This window comes from Gallinula chloropus (genome assembly GCF_964237585.1).
Source record: "Gallinula chloropus genome assembly, chromosome: 1".
Classification (NCBI taxonomy): Eukaryota; Metazoa; Chordata; class Aves; order Gruiformes; family Rallidae; genus Gallinula; species Gallinula chloropus.
The window spans coordinates 78,505,055-78,530,120 of record NC_140085.1 but is presented as its reverse complement, the minus strand read 5'-3'; the positions used below and the strand labels follow the sequence as shown (position 1 = coordinate 78,530,120).

General features: G+C 37.9%; 1 protein-coding gene across 1 annotated transcript in view; it reads left to right on the top strand.

Annotated features, from left to right (window-relative positions):
• The window catches only part of PIK3C2G (phosphatidylinositol-4-phosphate 3-kinase catalytic subunit type 2 gamma), a gene marked incomplete at both ends in the record, with an annotated part of 207,905 nt that overhangs the window by 58,175 nt on the left and 124,664 nt on the right, over nt 1-25,066 (top strand). Inside the window, 4 exons of the mRNA XM_084261632.1 lie at nt 5,956-6,087; nt 14,145-14,259; nt 16,041-16,171; nt 22,397-22,585. Coding sequence (XP_084117758.1) covers nt 5,956-6,087; nt 14,145-14,259; nt 16,041-16,171; nt 22,397-22,585 — 567 coding nt within the window. The remainder of the gene's footprint in view (nt 1-5,955; nt 6,088-14,144; nt 14,260-16,040; nt 16,172-22,396; nt 22,586-25,066) is intronic.

The window sequence follows — 25,066 nt, the reverse complement described above, 5'->3', positions numbered from 1 at the left end:
TGAGAATAGCTTTTATTCACTTGAGGCATCCTGGAAGAATACTGGAAACAAAAGGAGATGAACGCAAATATTGTAATACTTTTCTCTTTTGAGGACTTCTGCCCTTTGGATCCACCTCTAGTAGGGAAACAATCCGGCTTGAGAACCTATTGTAATTTTTCTTTAAGAGTTCTTACAGAAGGAACAAGGCTCTTTTGGGTTGTTTGTTTGTTTGGCGGGGGGGGGGAGGTGGTTGATGGGTTTTGGGATTTTTCTTTTTTTTCATTTTTTAAATAAAAATCTACAGTTTTAAGATGAGAACCTTAGATTTAAACCAGAATTTTAGAATACAGGCTACAAACTGTCACTTGCCTGTCTGATTTGAGGAAGATAAGTCCAAGTGAAAGTAAAGCATACACTCTTTGTGTGTAAAGGTAATGGGATGACAAAAAGCATGTTTGCAATAGATGAGAGAGAAGTACACCGTTTTTTATGATTTGGTAGTAATAACTAACAAAATGGCTGCATTTCTGCTAAGCATCCAAATTATTTTTTTTTAGGGCCTAACATCTACTTTGATTCCAAAGTTGAGTTCTTGGAGTTTGAGTCCTTAGAGTTCGAGTGTTAAATGACTGGACAGTAACTGTTACCCTTGTGTGTTTAAAAATTTAAAAAAAAAAAAAAAAAGGTAAAAAAATAATTCCCATTTCCTCTGTAGGAGTTTTTGCCCTGTCAAAGTTTTGACCAGGTACTATCTTAATGGGCAGATGTAGTTGAAGTGTAGGGGAAGGATTACATTTCTTTTAAGCATTTTTGACGTCTTAACAAAAATGGCTGATGCCTTTCTGGAATGCGTCCTACACAACCTCTTTCTAAAACAAAATGTAGGAAATTAGAATAGAAAGAAATTCTTTAGCCATAACTAGAACAGAAACTGTTCTTCTGTTTTTATGAAAATGTTAAGAAAGCTGACTAAAGCATCCGGTTTGTTTTTAAAACTCTCCTTCTGCAAAATCAGTATTAAATGTCTGCAATTCCATCAAAAAGTTTCTCAGAGAAAGAACCAGTTAAGTGTGCAGGACAAATTCTTTCCTAGAGTCATAAATGACTCTATTGTAAGAGACAATATCTAGAGTAGTATGACACTTAATAGTATTAGTTTATAAGAGCACCTTTTTACTCTTTATTGATTGCTTGAGTTTCAAAAATAATTTTCAAAGTAAATTCCAAATATTTTCAAATAAATTCCAAAGTAAAAACCTAAAATACTGTATTTGTTTGGTAGGCGTTTCAGTATTTCTCTCAACCATGAAAGGTATTCATATATGTTCCTCCTCAAATTGATTGGCCTAAGTGTTTTTAATTCTCAAAACATGAAGGGAGAGTTCTTGGACCCAATGACCTGAGATCCAGAATCCCAGGCTGAGAATCTAGGTAGCCAAACATACTGTTACTTTAATATGTTTTAACTTGTATCCAGAACTGGATTTTGTGAACGGATGCTATTTTTGAGTCAAAATGCAGATATCAGATGAGTATTTAAAATCAGCTAACAGTATTACAGCTAGAGCTTTCCCTCCCTTTCTTTGAGTCCCTAAAACATTCCCAGGTTGTCAAGGTAGATTCTAATCAGAAAAGAGGTGGCTATAAAGCAGGCATTTACTGCAGAACATAAACATGTCGCGATCATGATGCTAGCTATCATGATGTTCTTATTCCAAATCTAACACATCACTTAACAAACCCAAATGTCTTCTTTCAAAGACAGGAGCTGACTGCATGACTTGTTTTCATACCACAGTATGACTGTCTGACTATTCGAATATTAGGTAGGATGGTGACGCCAGAAGATCTCTCCTGTATGAAAATATGCATAGGGAAGGAAATGTTTATGTCGGTTTTACTTTAAATATGTAATTCTTGTCACAGTTCTGTAATGAGAAAATGTGCTTTTTGTTATTTGTGCTGCTAACTCTCTAAGAAACAATGAAGAGATGGCACCAAGCTTGACAGAATAATCAGTATATTCAGAATATTTTTAAATACTCAGAGAGAAAGAACAGTAGCGGTGGTGCCATATTATCACTGAAGGTGCTATGTGCCTAACTGGCATAATTTAGAAAATACTCATGAACAGGTTGGTTTTACTTTCCTACATTAAATATGTGTATATAAACAAAAAAAAAATTAATACTTTTGCAAGAATTTCAGCTGGAATTGATTAAAAAATAGAGAGAATTAGTGAAGTATTACTGTACTTGTTTTTTCCATGTCATCAAAGTAGCACTGTTTCCTATTGCAAATCTGGGTCACTCAAAACTGTAGCTAAGCAATGTTTACTCTTAGATATCTTTTGGCTATAATGTCATCTTTCTGAACCAGAATGGAATATGTTTGCGTAAAAAGTTTACAGAGAAGACAATTTCTGGTTTTGCAGAGTTTCTTGCCTTGAGTTAAAGTGCTACTTTTATTCTAACCCATATGTTATCTTCAGTTGATCACAACAGTTGAAAAAGCATGTGGTAAAAGGTCACCAGGAAGAGCTTCTGTTACATTAGGAAGTCAAATATTCTCTATGCAGTTAGAGATCAAGCAGGCTGAAAAATAAACCTAGCTAATTCACAGTGAGTCCTGATCTTAGATTAAGATTGGCTCAAGGCAAAAAAATGGAGTCATGTTTTGATGATTAGGAATCTCGTAAGAGAGTTTCTACCAAAGACAAGCTTTGCTTCATTTGCTGTTGTTTATTGGTTGAGTTTGTGTTTTCAAATGCTTTAATCAGTTGCTGGCTGAACTTTAACTTCATACACTTTTGTATTTAAATGAGTTTCTCTTGCCTTCTTTTTTCATATTTGTGGAATGTTCTCAGAAAAGATGAGGGTCATTTGATACCTGAGGAGTTTGCCTTGTTGAATGTTTCTTCTGTTTGTCCTTTTTCAAGAGCAGCCTTTTTGCTTTACATCTTGTGTGTTCTAATCTTTGAAAATTCAGTTTGAAAAGTGGGATTGTCACCTTGGAGCAGAGTTGAAATAGGCTGATATCTAGCACAAAAAGAATTGTCCAAAAACTGCCTTCTTACTTTCTCATGTTTCATTTTTCAGTGACTGAGACCTCTTAATTCTTTTGTCTTAGCTGTTTGATTTTAATATATTTATTTCACCATCACCTCTTTTTCCATCCTCTGTAATTTATGTTAAGTCTAGAGCCATGAAATATGGAATTAGCATTAAGCCTGCCATTTATCACCTCACTTTCTTGGCATTGGGTTTCCCTCTTCTCCATATTTTTTTGTTGTTGGGGGGGGGGGGGGCTTGTCTATTTTCTTTATACTATTTCAGGGCAAAGTCTGGGTTGCCCCAGAGCTCTTCTGTGTTGAGTACTCTTCTGATAGTTGGCCCATGGCCTTTGAAACCAGCTGTGTAACTTTATCTAACATCTGTGAATAGCACCTTTTCAGTGAGTATCTTCTCTGTTCCTCTCAACTACTGCTGAAATTGTTCACACACAGGGTGTTTTATTTCTGGCCACTGTTTCATTTCCTTTGCTTTGTCTTAGTCATCCATTTGACTCGGCTTTCTGCATTCAGACCAGATAAGACCAACAGGGTAAGCTCAGACACACATAAATCAAAGTTCTTAAAAGCAATGTAGATATTCCTCTTCTCTGCGTATCACACAGCACTGGAAGAGAAATTTTGCTCCTCTTTGGCTCATGCTTCAACTCTTGGCATGTCTACCTCTTGTCAGAGTTTCCAGGTTCTTTCCTACTCGTGCACATCTGGTAGTGGTATGTATTGTTTCCTAAGGAGCTTCTGGCAAGCATTTGCTTCCTGCAGTGAGGTTTTTTTCCTTGCCTCAGGTTCACAAGGAGTGTTAATGGTTGTCTGTATTAGAAAATGCATGCCTCAATTTTTTTGTCTCTTCACAACATTAATGATTCTTTAAAGTTAAGTGTAGCTCTTCATTGAATAGTTTTATGTAACATTGCTAGAGTTGTTGGCCTATAAGTGAAAAAGACAGAACTAACTATGGCATGTAAAACATCTTAGTTCTCCAATAATTGTTTCTAACTGATTATGAGTGAGGAAGGGGGCATGAGACAGGGAAAGTAGAATTGAAAGCTATAAATAGGGACACGTGGGAAGACAGTTGAGAATTGCTTCTCAATTCTATTCATGTTAATTAGACAGAGTGGGAAATTGCTGTCTTGCTTTGTTATTCAAAGAGAGAGGTATGCAAATTGGAATAATTTCCAAATGTTTAGGACCGATCATCTGAAATTTTGACACTAATGCTAATTTGGAGTACTTCAGAATTTCAGCTGAAAACCTTCTTTCAGTATCTCTGCAGTGCATTCAAGGAAACTTTCCTGAAGCCAGTATAATTTCGACAGATTTGGAACTAGGATCAAAATCTTATGCTAATTTTACCTTATACTATTACGATGTCTTCTTTCTGTTACCCATAAACCTTATGTTTTTAGGCTGCTATACTTTTTAAATACTGATTTCTACATTTGCTTACTGCTTCAGTATGACTATACCTTTTTAAAAATGCTGAGTGCTGCATTGTTCTGCCAGTCTGGATTGAGTCTCTTAAAATTAAATGGAATCTGTTTTATTTAAATTTATCTTCTAGTTTGTTTTCCTAATCTCAAGCTTATGCAGATCTTTTGTTTTCTTAATGCTTATGTTGTCATTGTGGAATAATTCTTTTAGCCTTTAGCTTCTTATATTGATTTGTGTTTATACAGAGAAATGTAATTAATTTCACTTTCCACTTGAGAAATTTAGGTTTGCACTGAATATACATAGAGAAAGCTAGAAATGTACTATCCACCATAAATGTTCTCTTCAGGAAAAAGAAACTATAGAACTTGCACATGTCTAGGTAGTTACGTGCATGATTTTTCCACATAGCATGAAAGTATCTTATTTTTTAGATTTTTTCTAAGCTATGATTGTAAATCAATTAATATAATATATATAAACAAACTGAATGACCATTAGTTTGCTAATGGTTAATAGAAAGTTTGGATGAATATTGATGGATCTGAATTTTCTCACTAAAAAATGTGAATCACTCATTGCTGTTAAGACAAAGTCTGCCTTTAAATTGTGGTTGGTGAATATCACCAAATACATCTGAACAAGAGCTTGATTATCATACTCACAAGCAGCTCTTAGTTTATGTCCTGGTTCTAGCCAGGCCAGAGTCAACCCCCCAAACAGCCAGCCCAGGTGAGCTGAGTCAGCCCAGGCTGTTCCCACACCACACAGATCACTCCCCCATTACAGGGGCTGGTTGGAGAGGGTGCCTCTGGGCCAGTCCGAGCATGGCTGGGGTGTTGGGTTGGTCCTTGTGTCATGAAGCTCTCTGTGATAGTCGGGTGGGTAAGGTTCTCTGTGTTACCACCAGGTGTGAGTGTAATTGGCTGTTACTGTTCTACTGTCATGGTGCTTTTGTCAGTAACTTGTATGTATCCCAACCCACAGAGGCTTTGGCTCTTTCTTCTTCAGGACTGATCGGTATGTGGTGCTCAGTCACATTTTGGGGCTGAACCACAGCAATTTCTTAAGTAGTCTTTTCCTCTGAAGACACAAGACCGCAAATAACTATTGGTTTACAATTTGCCCTTAAAAGATGCTTGCTCTGAAATAGCCTTTCATCAATAAGATAAATTCTAAAGCATAAGTTTAACTAAGCTTTTGCTGCCTTTGTCAGCTGTAGTGGTTACCACTGAAGTGAATGAGTTTTTATATGCCTCTTCTCCAGTATTATGTCCCTTAAAAAATAATAATTGACAATATTCATTAATATGTTGAAGGGATCTCTCAGTTGCATTTTCCTTCAGAGTGCATATAATTTATAGCTTGATGTATGTGTTAAGGCATCTAGAAAACAGAAAAACCTCTCACTGTTGGTAACAATGAATTGTTTCTTACTTTTATTTTTCTCTTTTCTGATTTTCTTTTAGAATCAACTTTCCTCTACGAATAAAGGCTCTTCCGAGGGAAACTATGCTGACAATAAAACTACTTGGAGTAAACAGTGCCTCTAAAAATACAGAAGTGCTTGCGTGGACATGCTCCCCATTGTATCCAAAAGAGTAAGTTCAGTTTTGTATGACAGCTTAAGAAAAGACCATTGCACTCAACTTGGGTGAAATATAAAAAGACAGAAATAGTCATTTCAGGACCTTGCTGTAATAAGACCAAGGCAGTCACTTAAAGTAAACTGCTCTTGATGTGCCAGTAAGAGCCCCATCCATAAGCTTTTCTCTCTTTCTTTCCAGTATATTGTTTTTGAACTTGGCTTATGTAACTGTTTAACACTTACTATGAAGTTCCCTAAACCTGTTGAAAGGCCTTGCAGTACCCTCTTCTGTAGCTTTGCAAAATCCCTCTCAGTGTAGCTTGTTGTTCACAGAGGTTGGTTGTTATTTTGGGGTTTTTTTACAGTCTTCCTTACATTCTCTCATCCTTTCATTCCGCTCAGAGTGGAGCAGTTAGGGATGACCACAATGAGCACCTTTCCCTCTACACACCACTTCAGAAGCTTTCTCCTTTTTTTTAACCACTTCTTTCTACACAGCACACAGTGTAAAAGTGGCCTTGAATATCTCTGCTATGATGGATAAACAGAGATCTAAGGTAAATTAGCACTCTAAATGTATTTTCATTAGCACTGAGGTACCTGGATTTAGATGGAGCTTTTACAATAATACTTAATTTTTAATTAGAGACAATAACCTTGCATGCCCTCTGGGTGGATAGTTTAGAGCCCCACAAGTTTCTTGAGACCTCTTATTCTACTTCTCCTTGTGGTGGCAATCACCATTTAAAACAAAGCTTAAAAATCTGATGATACAAATGAATTTACTATATTTGAAAGACCTTGGTTTCCATTGAACTTTTGAGCTGAGAGGCTTAAAAGACTAGAATATAGGTTGGATTAGACTGGAGGCTTTTTCCATCTTTCCAGAAGAAAGTGCAGTATTACTCTGTTTAGAAGAAGAGAGCATTCTTCATTGACTGAACATGTCTTCTGCACATATCTGTGATGATAGGACAAGAGGGAATGGCTGCAAGTTGCACCAGGGGCGATGCAGGTTCGAAATTAGAAAAAATTTCTTCTCAGATTGGTTGGGCATTGGAATGGGATGCCCAGGGAGGTGGTAGAGTCATCATCCCTTGGGGTGTTTAAGGAAAGGTTGGATGAGGTACTTAAGGACATGGTTTAGTAATGTCCTGGTTCTGGCCAGGCCAGAATCAACATCCTTGAACAGTTGACACAGGTGGGCTGTTTTCCACCTGATTCTGTGGTTCAATGATCAGAGCACTTAGCTTGAAGGAAAGAAACAAGTATGAATCAAATCATAGATCCAAGTACATTTGATTCTGTACAAGGGGAAATAGCCACCCTATTTTCAGTGGTCTGTGGGGATAAGACAAGGGGCAATGGCTGCAAGTTGGAGCATAGGAAGTTCCGCACCAACATGCGGAAGAACTTTTTCACAGTGAGGGTGACAGAGCCCTGGGACAGGCTGCCCAGGGTGGCTGTGGAGTTTCTTTCTCTGGAGATATTCAAGACCTGTCTGAACACCTATCTGAGTGATATGTCCTAGGGAGCTGCTTTGGCAGGGGGGTTGGACCCAATGATTTCTCAAGGTCCCTTCCAATCCCTACCATTCTGTGATTTACTTCCATAGTTTGTCTGAAGAACAAAAAATCACTCACTATTTCATTGTGTGTGTCTTTTTAAAAAAACAAACCAAACCCATGCATTGTACTTATTTTGAGTTCTTCTGCCATCCTGGTGCTTAGGGTGAAATAGATAAGAGTATCTTGGCTGAGAATCTAACTGAGATGAAGTGCTAAAATGATGTCCTCCCCAACAAGCTAATTAATACATCCTGAGTACATTCAGAACATTAGGCATGGTAACTTAATTGGAAAACACTTGTGCACCTTTGGAGGTAAATGGGATATGTGAGAATCCTGTTCTTGAGGTCCTGTGTTGTACTAGAGGTTTTCTTATTTTACAGAGTTTGAGTCTCAAAGGACAATTTTTTGAAAATCTAAACCAAGTCTCCCTTTGTTGTATATTTCTTAATGTATGCTGTCAGAGCAAGCAGGTTGATTTTCCTTAGGTAGATCTCCAAGTCACACAGTTTCACAAATTTTACTGGAAAATGGCTCCATTCTTTTGTGGTACACACAATCAGTGCAATGAAGGGGATAGAGGGCTACTTTCCTTTCATCTGCTGTATAATTGTAGAGATCATTGCTGAAATGACCCTTCAAAGCAAAATATAAAAGTTGAGCTGTTGAGGAGGAATGATTTAGGAATAGCATGTTCAACACCCCCTAATCTGATAGCCATGTCATTTACAATTATAGTAATTACTAACACAAAAAGCCTAAATGCTTTTTCCTCTTCTAGCCAACCACAAATCCACAGAATTATTCATTCACCATGATTTCAATTGATAGACTAGTTTAAAAATAAGGATAGCCCTGAAATTCCTTCTAAAATGTGAAACTTGAAAATATCTAAACATTCACCCAGCTTGCTTTTCCTTTTCTTTGGAAGATGGTGGATTATTTTTTCTTGCTAAATGAGCTCTCAGGGTTACCTACTTAGAAGGGTTAAAACCATTTGGTGATTCTTAATAGATAATGCTATCAGTTAGTTGAAGAAATTGAGAAGCAACAGTAGGATTTTGAGAAGCTGTTTCCTGCTCCAAAAAAAAAAAAAAGTTAATTGCTTTTGACTCCCCAGTTTTATGGAAAATATTTAATAAACTGAACAATGAACCAAAATTCACTCCGCTGCTAGAATGTGACTACACTTCAATAATTACTTCAATAGTTTATTTCTGAACTTGAAAATATGTACCAAGAAATTATTTGGATCTGCGGTGTCATGCTAATATATAAGGACTACCTCGTATTGTTGCAAAGATTATAGTATTAAGGTCTCTAAATTAACAAATTGCAAGTTTATATAAAAAGAATAAAGAAATCTGATCAGGAAAGTCTTTGACAAAACATTTCTAACTTTGAAGTTATCACTTTCTCAAAAGAAAGCTTTCCTCAGAGGTGCATTAGAGTTCTAAAGAAGTCTTAACATGTCCAGGATTTAATTTGTAGAGAAAATGACAGGAGTAAGCTCTTTGAAGAAGCCAGTAGCCCTGAGGTATTTGCCTGGGTCATCAAACATCCTTGTTCTAATCCTTGTCCCAGTTGGTCATTGAGCCATTCTTCTCAGCATCAGCAAAGATGAGGACAGAGAGTGGCCTTTTTCTCCCTATTCAGATGTTTGTTAAAAAAAATAAAGTTAAACATTGGAAAATAAAATAAATGCCAAACATTTTAGAAATTTTAAAAATAAGTTCTGTGCCATTATATCTTACTCTGATTTTTAAAAAGTAGGAATTCTGTTTGAACTAGTTGTGGCATAGGTCAAAAAGGGAAAGAAAAAAATTATCAGTTTTGTGTTATTCCCAGATATTACTTGGTCACTCAAAGATCAACATTCTTTAGGGCAAAAGGATGCTTTGTTTTAAAAGACTCTGAATTTACTCCTCTCTGTAAATTTTGATACCTATTTTCTCTTCCGAAATGGTTGTTATCATTGTATGGTCACTTCTTTCTTCATCATTTAATTCTTTTTTTAGTATGAATGGAAGATTAAGGAAAAAATGAACTACTTTTAAAATATAATATACAGATTCCTCTCATCTGTTTCTAGAAGTGTGAAGAATTTGTCATGCTTTTGGGCAAGACCATGTCAAAGTCTCTTGCCTGATCAAAGGTCTGTAGCTATTCTCTGAGATTTTAACACTCCAGTTCCTCTCTGAGCAGATGCATGTGAAAAAATCTACTGAAGAGTAAAAGCAAAGCCAACTATTAAAGCACATCACTTATTATTTAGCATTTCTTATTGCATTATCTTCTCTATACTTGTCCATGTTAAAACCACACAATGCCTAAAACATTCTCAAGAGTTGGGCCTGTTTAATTTTGAGGGATTTTTGTGATGGTAGTGTTGATGTCTCATCAGTGAACAGATTTTTAAGCAAATTTGAAAGTTGCTTAATTTGCATTATTTCCTGAATTCTAGTAATACCTCTCACTGTTCTGACAGTTGTCTTGAAGCTTGCTGATCTATAAACATGACTAGCTAAACACAACTAGCTAATGGATGTACAGGGCAGCCACTGTACTCTTTACTGAATGTGCATTGGGATTCCTGCTTATCAACTTCAAGTATTTCTGTACAAATAGCCTCACTATTCACAGAATTGACTCCCTGCATATGTTCTCCAATCTTTACGTAAATATAGTGGTTTAAAGTTATTGCATGTAACTTTTGTTTAAATTTTATATTTTAGGGAAAAAATAGGAAAGACTTAGGGAAAATAACTAAAAATTTGTTTTAAAACTCGAATCATCTGATAATTTTGTATTTCCTGTATTTGGCACCTTCATATGTATGGAAGCTATTTAAGCTAGAAACTCTGGTCCTTATAAATGTCTCTAGGGCACTTAGCATTGCTTTGCAGTTGAAAATTATCTCTCTAATTTGAATTGTCTAGACTTCTGAATTATTTGTAATTATAATACTGTTGTTATTTCACAGTATCATTCCAGTGCAGAATTTACTGCTTGGGCCTTATGATAGGGTGTTTTTTATAGCTTAACAGCTTTGGATTTCCTTTAAATTTAACATCAACTCTGAATTGCTGAGACTTATAATGTCAGGTTTGGGGGTAATTACATTATTTTGCACCATATTTTGTCCTAATTTGCCTGTTATATCCAGTCTAAATAGTATCACTGCTATTATATGCATTTGGGAATTAATACAGTAATAATAATTGTAGCTGCCAACTTGTCCAGTAGGTGAGCCTCCACACCCACATTTCTCATCCTTATCAGGTAGTTGACTCTGGATAGTGGCACTGAATCAACGCCAATAAAGCCCTCTATGGTGTGCATCTGTACTAAGAAGTCTTATTAGACGTAAGAGGCAGTTCAAAAGGTGCTTCCAAGCCTGTGCCAACTTTCCATTCCTTCACATCAGAAAAATGTGTTTGTCTCTTGGACTGAAAAGTTTAGTGATACAGAACTAATTAATAAATCAGAAATCCATCATTTGGGGCAGTCTGGGAGTTGTAATGTTCCCCACAGTATCCATTGCTCTAAATTCATTGATTCTAACACCACATTTATTCCACACTAGTATTTCCTTATCAGACAGAGCAACTAACAACAAATTTCTCTTGCTGGGTGTGTTGGGGGAAGTATCCTGTGTGACTTCAAGACACGAGGTTGGCTTTGTCAAGTTAAGATAACTTGAGCAGTCCCTAAATAGCTGTGTTCTCTCTCCTGCATTAAATAGACATGTATTTTATTTTTGTTCCAGTAATTAAACAAGAGCTGTGAGTTTGTGTAATTCCAGGGGTTTCCATCTACCCTGTCTTTATGTGAACATATAAATAGATACGTGGCATCAAGCACAGAGCATCACTTGTTTATTCACCTTGTGATGTGCTTGATGCTGAACTTGCTACATGGAAGCCATTGTCTATGGCTGTGATCATTCTACAGTCTTTATAAAGGTCAGTGTCCCTTCCCTTAACTTACAGATGGGAAAACTGGCAGGCAGAACAGAGAGTGATCTGCCTGAGGTCATCAACAGAGCCACTCAGCAAGGAGAGGAATCTGCCCATTCACTAAAGGCTAAGGTTGTCATGAACAGATTCTACACATTCTTCTGCTGTTTTTCCTTATTCTAAAAATAATGATGCATCTCTTTACTGTTTCATTCACCTGCATGGCCTGTGTTATTGTTCCATTTCTGTGTCCAAAACTAGACTGGATCCTCAAGAGTGTTAGCTGTGCAGTGCATACAGTCCTACAAAGATTGCTAGGGAAAGATGTGCCTTGAGAACATACACTGTATCTCACAGTTGTTGATGTCTCTCCACATCTTTTTGGAAATGTCCCCTGTGTTTAGATTAGCCTTAGTCCTAAGAGTGACTTACTGATGGAAGATGCTGATTTGTACATGTAGATATTAGGCTATTCAATATACAAGGCATAAATATGTGTCTAGTTTTTTAAATGAATTAATTTTTACTTCGGAGACAGATGTCTCTGTATTATCAATGTGGTTTATGTCTTTGGTTTTACTCACAGTCCTTTCATCTGCTATAACACGTGAGGTCCTCTCAGTCTATCAAAGATATATTGCTTTACTTGCTGTTTCTCCAGCTGAGGACTCTGAGAAGACCACCTACTGATGCTTCCTTATCTTCCTGGACAGTCTTTAGCCACATCTGTACTGGCTAAAAATGAGTTGAAATGAGGTCAGGAAATGTCTCAATTAAACATATCTACAGCATCTCTGAGGTCTGTGCTACTACTTGTATTTGTCTATACAGGTTTCCCAGGAAAAAAAATCCACCGTATAGATCCTTTTTTAAAGCCCCCTACAGTTTTAGAGCACAATATGAAAGTGGTTTGCAGCAGTGGGTGCTCAAAAGGATAACTGAGTCTTCATGTTCAGAGTTCTCAGCTACTTCCAACTCCCTTCCAACAGAAATGCCAATTAGTTCCAATTATGATGTAAACTCTTGTCAACAAAGGAGCAGTTGAAGGCAAGAGATGTGACTCATTTATTGAAGCTCATCCCAGTACACATCACAGAAAAACAACTTTGAACTATCCTTGTTCACTTCCATGTTCACACCAGTGACCTAAATGTGAAAGATTTAATGTCACAGACTGCTTTCCCTAAGTGCTCTCTTCCTCATGTGACAGCTTTTTTCCTGCCTTGATTCCCCTCAAATGCACTTACAGCTGCAAAAGAAACTTCTGAAAATGGCTTTGTCTTTATTCCTTGTGAGTTGTGCTCTTGTAATAAAATAAAATGTTTATGCCAATAATATTAAAAGCTTGAGAAGTAAAAAAGAAAAATTAGTTCTAAATTAGGTTTACATACTGTTGACTCTAAAAATGATTTTGGAGGAGTTTCCTATTCTTCTGCAGAAGATGTAGAGACAATTGATTTCCCTTTGCAATTCAAAAACTACTTTCTTACAGCATTGTTGTAGACTCATGTTGGGATCAAAAAGTCCATCTGGGTTCTCTTGTACCACTGATATACTAATTTCAGATAAAAGTTGTGCACTCAGAGCTTATCTACCTGGCTGCCTGTTTCTGATGGAATAAGAGAATCTATCTTGTTCACTCAGTTATTTTTGCTGAGCAGTGCTTGGAATGACTACAATAAAACTGATTTGTCAGTAAAAGAGGACATAGAATAAGTCCAATGTACCATATCTTCCTTTGGTAAGGTACAACTTTCTTAATTTGAGTGTATTGGTTATGATTGGAATTTACACCTGAACTTTCTGATTTTATTAGAGTTCTCTAGATTGAATTGTGTTGACCTGCCAAATAATGGCGGTGTTCTTATCTGCAGACCACATGCATGCCTGTTTCTGATAAGACTTCCTCGTACATGTAGTGCTCAGACTGGTACCTCAGACAACAATCTTTCATATTTCCAAAAACCATATGTAAAATGTGGTATAAACTATCCCACTCAAAATCTTTTCAGCTTCTGATATCATACTCCCTCCTCTGACACTGATACCATACTCCCTCCTCCCTGCCATCAGCATGCAACTCTGTAAGGCTTCCTCATGTTTTCAGTAGGTTGCCCTGCGGTGGTTCTTTTTGTGGAATAAATGTATGCTGTCCTTCACCTTACGTAGTATGTTGTTATTTTCTAATCTCTAACATATTTTTCCTCAACATTAAATCTTGAGATAGTCATACAGTATTATCTTTACTTTATACCTAGCTTAAATGGCAGCCCCTGTCGCACAAAACCTGTCTTGGCAGTGTGATTTATGTCATGATCTCTGCAACAATATAGATATGTCTACAGCGGTCAGTGAGGCCATCAGTATGCGAACTCTGCTGGTCTCAGTCAGGTTTGACCTAGGCACGGAAAGTCAAAGTTTGTTCTCCTTCTGCTTGTCTTTTTAAACTACCCTGTTCCGTGTCCTTTTGATGTAATTTTAGTAACCCCTGTTCACATTTGCCTCCCATGCTGATGCAGTATTTCTGTCCGTGTGTCTTGCAGGCAGCTCATTCATGGAACTGTGCTGCTTAGCATGACACTGTACAGCGCGCTTCCAACAACAATGGTTACCCCAGGCATCTGCAGTACTGATACACCAACCTCAGTAATATTGCAGGTATGAAACCAAGAAAGCAAAGGAAAGAGTTGTTTTCTAACAAAGTGAAAGAAAAAGGGTTGTTCCCACAGCTCATCAAGACCACATAAATTAAAAATCCTATTTCTGTTATAGCTGCTCAAAAAGAGCACATTGCTCTTAATGGATGGGAGTGTATAATTCTGCACAGTGGCAAATATGTATGATACTTTCATATCAAATACCACCTCGGAGAGCTGGAGAAGGGTTTTGTAGAGTAATTTTCATTGTTATAGTTTTGGTTCCAAAAATACTTTTGACACAAATTAATGATTTGGTACCTGATTTAGGGCTGCCTTTTCAAAGCTGAACTTTTGTTCTGAGTTGTATTGAATTGCATGCCATTATAAATATAACATACAGCTTGCAATTAGACTGAGTTGCATAAAGGATTTGTAAAGGAGGTGACTGCAAGCAAGCTGTCAATAGGCATCAGCATGGCTCTCCCTCCATGAGCACATGCTGAGCACTTGCTCCTTCTGGGCAGAACGGTGCTCACAGAATTGAAAATGTGTTAGGTCTGCATGGTAGTTTTGTCTTCTTTCCAGGTTAAATTAGCAACTGGATGCTTCAAGAGCAAAGGCAGTTGTTTTCTGTATTAGAAAGCAGAATGGCTGTTAGCAGATGACATGTAAAAGGAGATAATACAGATAACTGTGGCTGGCCTAAAATGCCCTGGTGTTAATAGTCAACCAGATGTGGGTTTTCTAGTCTGAGGCGTTTACTCAAATAGTCTGCCTTAAAATAGCTCCCCCTATTAATAATAAAGGGAGAGATGAGACCGTAAATGGCTATTAATTTATAATCTCTCTGATGAAAGAGATGGAATAGGATGATCTCTCATTCTCCCTCCCCTCCTCCCGCTTTCAGTTATTCCCACACATGTGACAGTATCACAATTTGTGAACGTGCTGGAAACACCATAAAGACAGCTTTTCTGATGTGACTGACAGGACACGTTTTGTAAGGAATAACTTTGTTAACCTTTAGAAGTGATGTGTATCAAATACAGGTACTAAAAGTTAATATAGATGATTGATCATGGTGTGAGTTAATAAACCAAAATGCTATCTGCAAATTGAGCTGAATTTTGAAGAATCTCAATTTTCAGCTAAGTCTGTACTTAAATTACCAAGGCCCTCAAGCTTCATAATTATGGCTGAACATGAACTTTCTCTGTATTTTAAAAACATTTTCCTGAATTTCTGACACCCATGTATAAGTGTAAAGAATTTAAAGTTGGTTGAAGTTGTATAATATATATATATATATGAAACTGAATATCTGGAACTGAAATCAGGAGTCTGATTTCTATCATTTACAATGGCAAACTACAGATTGCAATTATCCCTACTTTTTCTGGAAAAAAAACCCAAACCAAAACCCAACCCTATACTAATGGAAGCTTTCTATTTAAGAACCTTCTCATTAAAAAACAGGATAGAAGTGATACAGGAAAAAAAATTACTTCAGTTTTTGTTCAAGAAGTTGTAATAAAATTGAAATAGTTAATGAAATTTCATCTCCCAGGAAAGTCTGTGATGATGTTCCCACTGATTTTTGTTGGCTGAGTTTATCACCAAAGTATCTAAGTAATATATTACATACAGTGAAGATCATCCAAGAATGATTCCCTCTTCTTTCTGTCATATTTTGTGTGCTTCCTATACAAATCCAGGATAACGTGTATTGGCAGTTATATCTGAGAATACATGTTGCTGAAAGGACTTACACCTTTTTCTTTTTTTTTTTTTTTAATAAAGATTGACTTGCCAGAAACTCATTTGAAGTTCATTAAACCTGAACCTGAAGAAAGAAGGGATGATCTTGAAAAGCCAACTGAAGACTGCTTGAAGCATATTACACGACTTTCGCAGACGCGTTCTCTCTTGCTGTAAGTTGTCCCCAGCTGGCTCTGCGGATTCTTGGCTTGCTGTACTTATCCTATCGATCACAATTAAATGTATCCAATTCTTCAAAACCAAAATTTTCCTTTGAAGGAGCCTAGCTTGATTGATTTGAGAAGTAACACCTCTAAGTGAGAGAATAGATTACAGCAAAGCCTAAATAAGCCCCTGGAGGTGGCAGTGTATTTTACTACTTTAGAAAAGGATTGTTTTTCCCTTTTTATTACTATATCTTTTTCTGTCTTTGAAGCGAGAAACTAATTTTTGATTCAGAACATAAGATTTCCAGATGATGCATTAAGTCTCCATCAGTATTATCAAGAAAACCTTTGGGTTCTATGAAAAGCAACCTTCTTTAATAATTATACACTCAGGCTTCCGCTACGGTAGTTAAATGACTTATAATCATTAAAACCGTGTCAAGTTACAAGTAAAGAAAGTAGTACAGAAAGTTTATGTTTCACAGAAAGTGGATGAAGACAAAGTGAAAGAAAAGACACTATATACTGGGGTGGATTAGTATGTTCAGCTATGTGTATGTTACACTATCAATTAGGATTATGTACTGTATAAAATAATTTTAAGTACAATCAGAGCAGAATTGGGAGCACCAGTGCTTACAGAGAGCCATTATACCAATCACAGCCAATTGTGAATGATCTCCTCCATTAGAGACCAAAAGGTGCCATTAGTTGTGCAATAACTAAAAAAATTCAAGCTTGTTCAGCCCTCTCAGTGTGATAAGACATACCTGTTAAAACTGTTCTGTGCTGATTTCTATATTGGTTGTTTGGAGGGGGGGAGTGTAAATATTTTTTTTCTTTTTTTTTTTTAATTTTAAAGAGACTGACTTTCTGGTGTATTTGATGTTTACTTAGACTTTGGAATAGACAGCATAAAATGTAATCTGTGATTTTTTTAATTTTATTTTTACATGTGAGTGGGAGGTCAGTATTTCGTTTGTGAATAGCCAGGGTGTCAGCAAAATCGTTTGGGGGAAGTTCAAGCTATCTGACTCTATTAACGATAAAATAGTGGGTTCTGTAGGAAGGAATAAGATCATTAAGCATTTAGCTAAGTACAGAGTAACTTGTCAGGAAGGAGCCACTGTGGCTTCCGTGACTAGAAATCTTGCCTGATCAACCTGTTGCTGTAGAAGGTTGTCAGTGGGTGCGTGGATATTGAACATATTGATGCTCAAAAAACTTTTCTGAGGCTCTGCATCAGACTGTAAAAGAAATGAAGTTGCCATGGGTTTAGAGGAAAACTGGTTAAAAACAAAGACTTGGGTGTTTAATGGGTGGCTTTTCAGAATGGAGGAATCAGCAGTAGAGTCTTTCGGTGCTGAAGGCTGGGACCAGTTTTATTCAGTATCTTCACTGATGATGTGGAGAAGGAAGCAGTTGGGGAAATCTCCAGGTTTTACAGCTGGTACTAAAATCTGCCAGATTATTAAACACTCTTACGTGGAGGTGATGTCCATGTTTGAGTAAGAGAAGTTAGAAAGACTGGGATTCTTGCTTTGGAGAGGAGAACACTAGATTAAATGTGTGCATGTATGTATATATGATTAATTCTTTATAAAATCATTATGGTTTTGGACAAGGTGAATAAATCATTAAATGCCACAATATTCTAACTAGGGACATGTAATGAAACAAGTAGGTGATCAACTGTCAACAAATGGAAGAAAGTACATTGGAAGACAGTCCGTGTTGATCTTTTAAAATCTGCTGTCACAAGGTTGCAGAGGTAGACAACATCAGATTCCTGAAGGCTGTACAAAAATTCATGGGTAGAAAATTCATGAATAAGTATTACAAAGACCAGTAGGTAGACCCTATAACAGCCCTAGTAAAACAATTTTGAGTTCTATGGGAATACGAAAGGAAGAGAACAATGAAAGTCACCAGGCTGGAGTTAAAGGTTTCATAAATTCCATAACAGGTTCTTGGATGAAAGAGAATGGCATTCCTGTTTTTTTCAGTGCTTTTCAGTTATCCTATTGTACTGGCAAAGCTGGTCTACCAAATGAATCATTCAGGTGAAGGGTAGCATGTTTGGGTTTTGAATGAAGGAATTCCTTTTTTAAGTACTTTCTGGTTAAGAAGAGTCTGACAGCCTGTAATTTTTGTTGTATCTATATCAGAGGAATTCTTTTTATCTTCCTCAGTACGCTAGAGTTTTATTTAAAAAACTTGTAACAATATATTGGTATCCAAACACATTATTACCATGATATCTGAAGGCCTTTTCTTTCTTTCTTTCTTTTTTTTGTACATCAAGAAAAAGAGAGGAATCTAGGTAGCTTTTCAGTGATACTATGTCTCTATGATGATGCTTCAGGCTTACAAGCCTCAAATATGATTTTGAAATAAATGGGTGCCTGTGGTCAGAAGACACAGGAAACCTTTCTCAGGCTGTCAGGATCCTTCTGATCATTCTACTAAAAGCAGAGGGAATATGTGAATGGACAGAGAATGTTGTTAACCCTACAGTAGAAAAAGAAGACAGAGTAGTTAAAAACAGACATCTGTATGGTTATCCTTGTTATAAGGTCTTGAATCCAACAGTGTTGTGAATGCAAGACTGCTGTGGCGCTGTGTCCCTAGGTTCAGCCATTAGAGAGTTGGGCTTCTGTATTCCAAATAGGAGTATCAATAAATGCATGCAGGCAGAGAAAGCATAACTACCAGCACACACAAACATGTAGCACTGCCACGAAAGGACAGTCTGATTCTGTTCCTCCTCTCAACTTGAGCAGGGTTAAACTCCACTGGTGGAATACATACACATATGTACATATGTAGAGAGTATCACAATATTAATTGCTTCAGTAGTTGGGCTCAGAATAATCAATCCTGTAGCTGGACCTAGGTCTCTCTGCTCTCCCCAGCTGCTGGCACCCAGACATGTTCATGTGTGTGCTACAATTTTCACACCCACACTGTGGTTGCTGGTGCTTGGACTTCTTGATAGACAGAAGTGGGTTTCCACAGTAGCTGGTCCAGACATATGGTCTTCCCAGTAGTTGAATCTTAGACCCCTGTCTATCAGGTAGCTAAATCAGGTCACTGGTCTTGATGGCCAGCATCTCTTGGATGTTGATTAGTGAGGGGATCAATGGGACTGGAGGAAATTAACTTCACCATATGGCTCTTGTGCTCTTCACAGACTGCTGTGTGCTGCTGCATGATCTTTGGCATCCTCAACAAGCCAAGCAAAAGAGGGGAAACCAAGAGAATTCACTGGTTGCTGCCAACCACTTTGGCTGACTTAAAAACCTTTCAGATGTGAGCCTTTGATTCCTTTTAGGATTACTTTGTTTGAAATACAAACCCCAGAAAACTAGCCATCTGAGATAATAGCTGCTCTTCGAACATGATTCAGCCTGCTTGTGCACAGTGGCTCCCAGTGTAAGGATCAGAGAGTAGTTTGAAGCCACTTTCTGCCATGTTGGGTTTTTTTTTCCTTCATTCATCATTTTCCTTCTATATTACTTTTTTTTTCTCTCTCAGCTTCTCTTTTTCTTTTGCTTTTCACCACTTAGCTGGTTCAGAATCTAATTTGCCTACTAGTCATCACTAGAGTGTTGTTGCAGTGAATTGTGATTGGAAAGGTTACTTCCAGTCTGGTGAATAGTGGAACAGGTCTAAAAAAGTGCAGTGCTGCTGCAAGCTGTGCTAGCCTCTCCACAGAAGAGAAACTTGCAAGTGAGAATTTGTGCCAGGGGGGCAAAAATTTGCATTTTCTACTTTGTTTTTCTTTCCTCTTTTTGCCTTTTGTCTTGTTCTGCTTTAGTACTGAACATAAGCAACAAGAACAGCTCAGAAGCATTTAAATTCATTTTTGCCATTTTCTCCCCCGAAAAATAATTATTAAGACCAGCTAGCAAAGCCTTCACAGAAGCTGTTCCTTTATTTAGCTAAAGGGATTAATGAAAAATTTTAAACTGAAAACTACTGAATTATTTAGGTTTGAAGATACTTTATTTGTGTTGAGTAGAAGCCTATGTATTTGAATATATCTGTTGTGTGTAGGGAAGTTTAGATATATCTCTACCTAAAAAAACATAAACTGCATTTTTATCAATAAAGAGGGTTTATTAGCATGGTATCCCAATTGAGCCAAAGAAATGTCCTTATTAGCATAACAATCTTCAGATGCTATCTGTATGCAAAATACTTTTGCCATCTATTTTAAATATCCTGTTACATGTATATGTAAATTTTTGTTACAACTAAGAAATTTAAAGTCAAAACCTAAAAAAACCAACCCACCCGCACCCAACCTTTAATTTTATCTCTGATCTTTAAAACATGGAAAGAGAAAATGTCATTGCCTCTGGAGTAAAGTCAGAGAGAGAAATCTATTATTTAGAAAACCTGATACAAGGATTGATTTCTTATCTCCCTTTGTAAGCTCAATAGGGGCTTCAGCTCCTTTAATCTGAACAACAGATTGTCTAGTTTGGAGGGATGCTGTTTGAAAGCTTAAATCTCTATTTAAAGTCAACATATAAAAAGGGTCCTTCAGCTGAACTGTCCTGCAGAATACCATCCAAATGCAGAAAAATCAAATGGGCAATAAAGTCTTAGGGCTGCTTTTATTCTTTTTCTGTGTGTGACTTCTTCATACAAAGGCACCTATCTCTTGTCACAATAGACATGCCATGAATTCTGAAGCTGTTTCTTGGAATGGTTACCAAAATCATACTTCTTTTGAAATGACTGCTAAAAGTCATGGCAGAATTTGTATCACAGGTTCATCTCATTCTTGGATGTTGAGCCCTGCTTACACATCTGGATTGTGAAACACTTGACTGGAAACAAGCTTTTTACGTATTACCTTCTACGAGGTTTCTCACACCTTTCTCTGAAATACCTAGGTCTGTTTAAAGACACGTTTATGTCATTAAGTAGATCACCAATCTGGTCAGTAACGATTTTTGTGAACTACAGTGAACACTTCTAGGGATGGCGCTTCCACAACCTTCCTGAAAAACCTGTTCCAGTGCCTCACCACTCTCACAATAAACATCTAATCTAATCCTACCCTCTTTCATCTTGAAGCCATTGCCTCTTGTCCCATCACTACACTCCCTGGTGAACAGGCCCTCTTAACGCTTTTCTGTAGTCCCCTTCAGGTACTGGTAGGCCACAATTAGGTCTTCCCAGAGCCTTCTCTTCTCCAGGCTGAACAAGGCCAACTCTCTCAGCCTGTCTTCAGAGGTCCAGCCCCCTGATCAACTTTGTGGCCCTCTGCTGGACTTGCTCCAAGAGCTCTATGTCTTTTCTGTATTGGGGCCCCCAGAACTCTGGGTGCAGTCTCAAGAGAGCCGAGGGGCGGAATCACCTCCCTTGAGCTGCTGCTCACACTGTTTTTGATTCAGCCCAGGATACAGTTGGCTTTCTGGGCTGCAAGTCCACATTGCTGGGTCATGTTGAGTTTCTTGTCCACCAACATCACCAATTCCTTCTCAGGGCTACTCTCAATCCATTCTCTGCCCAGCTTGAAGTTGTGCTTGGGATTGCACTGACCCACATGCAGGTCCTTGCACTTGGTCTTGTTGAACTTCATGCACTTCACATGGGCCCATTTCTCCAGCCTGTCAAGATCCCCCTGCGTGGCATCCCTTCCCTCTGGCACACTGACCTCACCACACAGCTTGCTGTCATCAGCAAACTTGATAAGCCCTATTTTAAATGCAAATACACTAAAGATAGACACACCTGCATTAAGCAGTCAAAGGGAGGGCAGGAATGAAAGCTGTGACTAGCAGTGTTGTGTGTCTAGTTGTTACAGTAGTTAGTTAGAGATGATGTGTAGCAGATGGCTGTAACAATAACTTATCTGGTGATAACTGCACCTTCTTTGTCTCTGTCAGAAAACCCCAGTAAAAACAACCACCACTACCAACAAAGACAGCGGAGAAGAAAAATAGGAGTGCTTGGGAAGTGAAATAACCATATACGTGTGTCTTTTGACACTTCATTTTTATGTGACCCAAGGCTGACAGATCCAGAGAATAAGTATCACTTTTCTTATAAAAGCTGGTCTGCAGAAAATGATATCCTACCCTAAGGAAAACACATACTTAGTCGAAAAGCAGTGTACTGTATGACTTGGCCCCTCTGTACAATAAAGTTTGTTGCTACACAAAGCTCCAGGTGGTTTTAATTTCAAACTGAATTTCTAATCTTCTCTTCCAGACTCTCAGAGCAACAGAGAAGAATCTTATGGTTTTATCGTTACTACTGCAATAATCAAAATTGCTCCCTTCCTCTGGTACTGGGCAGCGCACCCAGTTGGGATCGAACGACTGTATCAGAAATGTATGCGGTGTTGGAGAGATGGAGATTTTCTAACCCTCTGGAAGCACTTGGGCTTCTGACTTTCAGGTAAGGGAATATTAACCAAGTGGGAAAATAACAATGAAAAGAAGGACCATGTGCCAATTAATTCAGCACTGGAATTTGCTCAGCATGCTGTCAAGCTTTGGGTCACTGACCACACTTTCAGTTCTGTACCCAGTGAAGGTATAGTTGCAGCTCTTGTGATGACCTTCATTTGAAAGTGCCAGCCCAGTCTTCTTGGCTGAGAAGGTTTTCTATTTCCTAGAATAATGAAAAGAGTGCTTCGTTCATTCTCTAGAGCAGATTCAGTCGGTTTCTGTTAACAGGTGATCAGTCAAATACTTAAGCACTTACATAGCGCTTCATATCTTCAAACTACTGTACAGATATGAAGTGACTAATGGGAGATAAGGAGGACTGAAATATGGTTCCAGATTATGACACCATGTAAATAGGTGCAACCTCACCTGTAGCCCGTCTTTCTGAAATAGATAGCATGAAACTTTGAAGTCAATTCCCCAGACTTTGAATAACCTCCCGTTGTGAGGCCTTATGTTCCATCCCCACCTCTTACTCTGGAAGCTGATTGTTTGTTGGAAGGCTTTCTTGATGTTAGATAGTCTTGCCTATGATGTAATAGCAGATATCAGGGGACAGAACCTATATCAGCAGTTACAGTTCCTCCAAAAGCTTGGGAGGTATTTGCAATCAAGTGCACTATCTGTGAAAACATTGAACATGTGGGTGAAATAGTTTTTCAAGTTTATCAAGCCCTTGCCTGTCAGGGTAAACACATGCTGCACCAGCTTTGCAATCTCTATTTCCAAAGAAAAAAACCTCACCTAGAGCTTTACTGGAGAAAAGACTGTATACTCTCACCTCAGCATTAGTAAAAATGGCTACTTAATTGTATAAAACTCACTATCGGCTGTTAGTTCCCTCTGGATAAGATTTCCTAAGAATACCCATGTCCCTGGTTATATCTGAGCTATTAACAGTTTCACATGTTTGCATACCTGTCTTTTTTATGTTTTGTGGGAATGATGGAAGCAAAGATCCTGAAAGATCAGGTTCTGGAGCATATTTTTGTTATCTTACCATTATTAACTTACTAGAATCTATTTCTAATTTATAAAAGAGCCATGTAAGAACGAGTATATGGGCAGTGTGTTGTCTTATACACCCCAGAGTAGCAAGAGATTTTTGAGATGATTTGTCAGAGCATGCCAAGCTTTCAGATCACACCTTTGGTCAAATTTTGTTCCTGTGTATGGGTGGCATTTCTGCAAATGAAGAGCTTGATTGCTCTTTGAAGACACAGCGCTGCATCTGGGTGTGGTGCAGCGTAGCAGTTCTGCCAGGTGCTTCACAGGGTATTTAATATGACTCAGCCTGTCACAGAGCTTCTCAGTGTGTAGCGGCTGCAGTGTACACACTGTTCATTCTGGCTGCCACAGAGGTTACTGGCATGAAAAAACGAGGTTTCATCACTTTGACTCTCCTAGTGCCACCACTGGGAGTGGCTGGCACCTGTAATGGTGCCAAAGAACAAGTACCTCTGATCAGGATCTTAGCTGGTTTGTCCCTGTAGTTTCTTTCTCACAAAAGATTACATCAGTCCGTGGGTTTTGCCTCATGCTAGCACTACAGAAAGAAACTCTGGATTACAATACAGATCTTCTTTAAAAAAAAAAAATCTGTCCTTATATCCTCATATCCACAATACTTTGTAGGCACATGAAAGCTGTGGAGCTAACCTTCAGAAAAAGGCAGATTGCATTTCCTTAAAGATGTCTAGTTTTAGAGATGTCTTGATCTCATGACTGAACTGCTGAGACAGATGTATCTGCAAATTGAGTGGGTTGAAGGAAAGGAGTACTTTCCATATAAATGGATTTCTGAGGTTTCTTCTCTTAGTTCTCTTTTCCTCAGATTTCAATTGTTTTGAAAAGTAAAGTAGCACTGGAGTGGGTCCAACTTTCCTTCACCATTACCTTTGCTGACTTTAGATTGTCAGCTCCTCGACGGAGCTGTTTTTCATGGTTCATTCAACTCTATCCGGCATTATGTTGAGCATTGACAATTCATCAACTCAGTTCCTCACTTCTATCATCCACAAAACAGCTCTTTTCTTGTGGTTACAGAGACAGCTGAAAGATCCATGTTCATATAAAACATGAACAGAATATGAAAGAAATACTCATTATGTATTCATGTCTTTTTAAGGACTTGTGTTACAATTGCTATAAAATAATAGGTAAGTAACATAAATTAGGGCTGATCTTTATCTAAATGTATTAATGCAAGATTGTTGTGTCATATCTGGATACCACAGTATACAGCGTTGTTAGCGATACCATGAAAGAAACCAGGAGCTTCCAATCGCTCTGAATTCTGGGTGCTTCCTTTGCTGGAACTTAGTTTGCAATGTCTTAAAGAGAACCCCAGTTCCCCCTGCGCACATGTGCGTGCCCTTTAGCTAGGATACTCAAAATCACTAGTCACTTTTGCAGGCTTTGGTCTGGG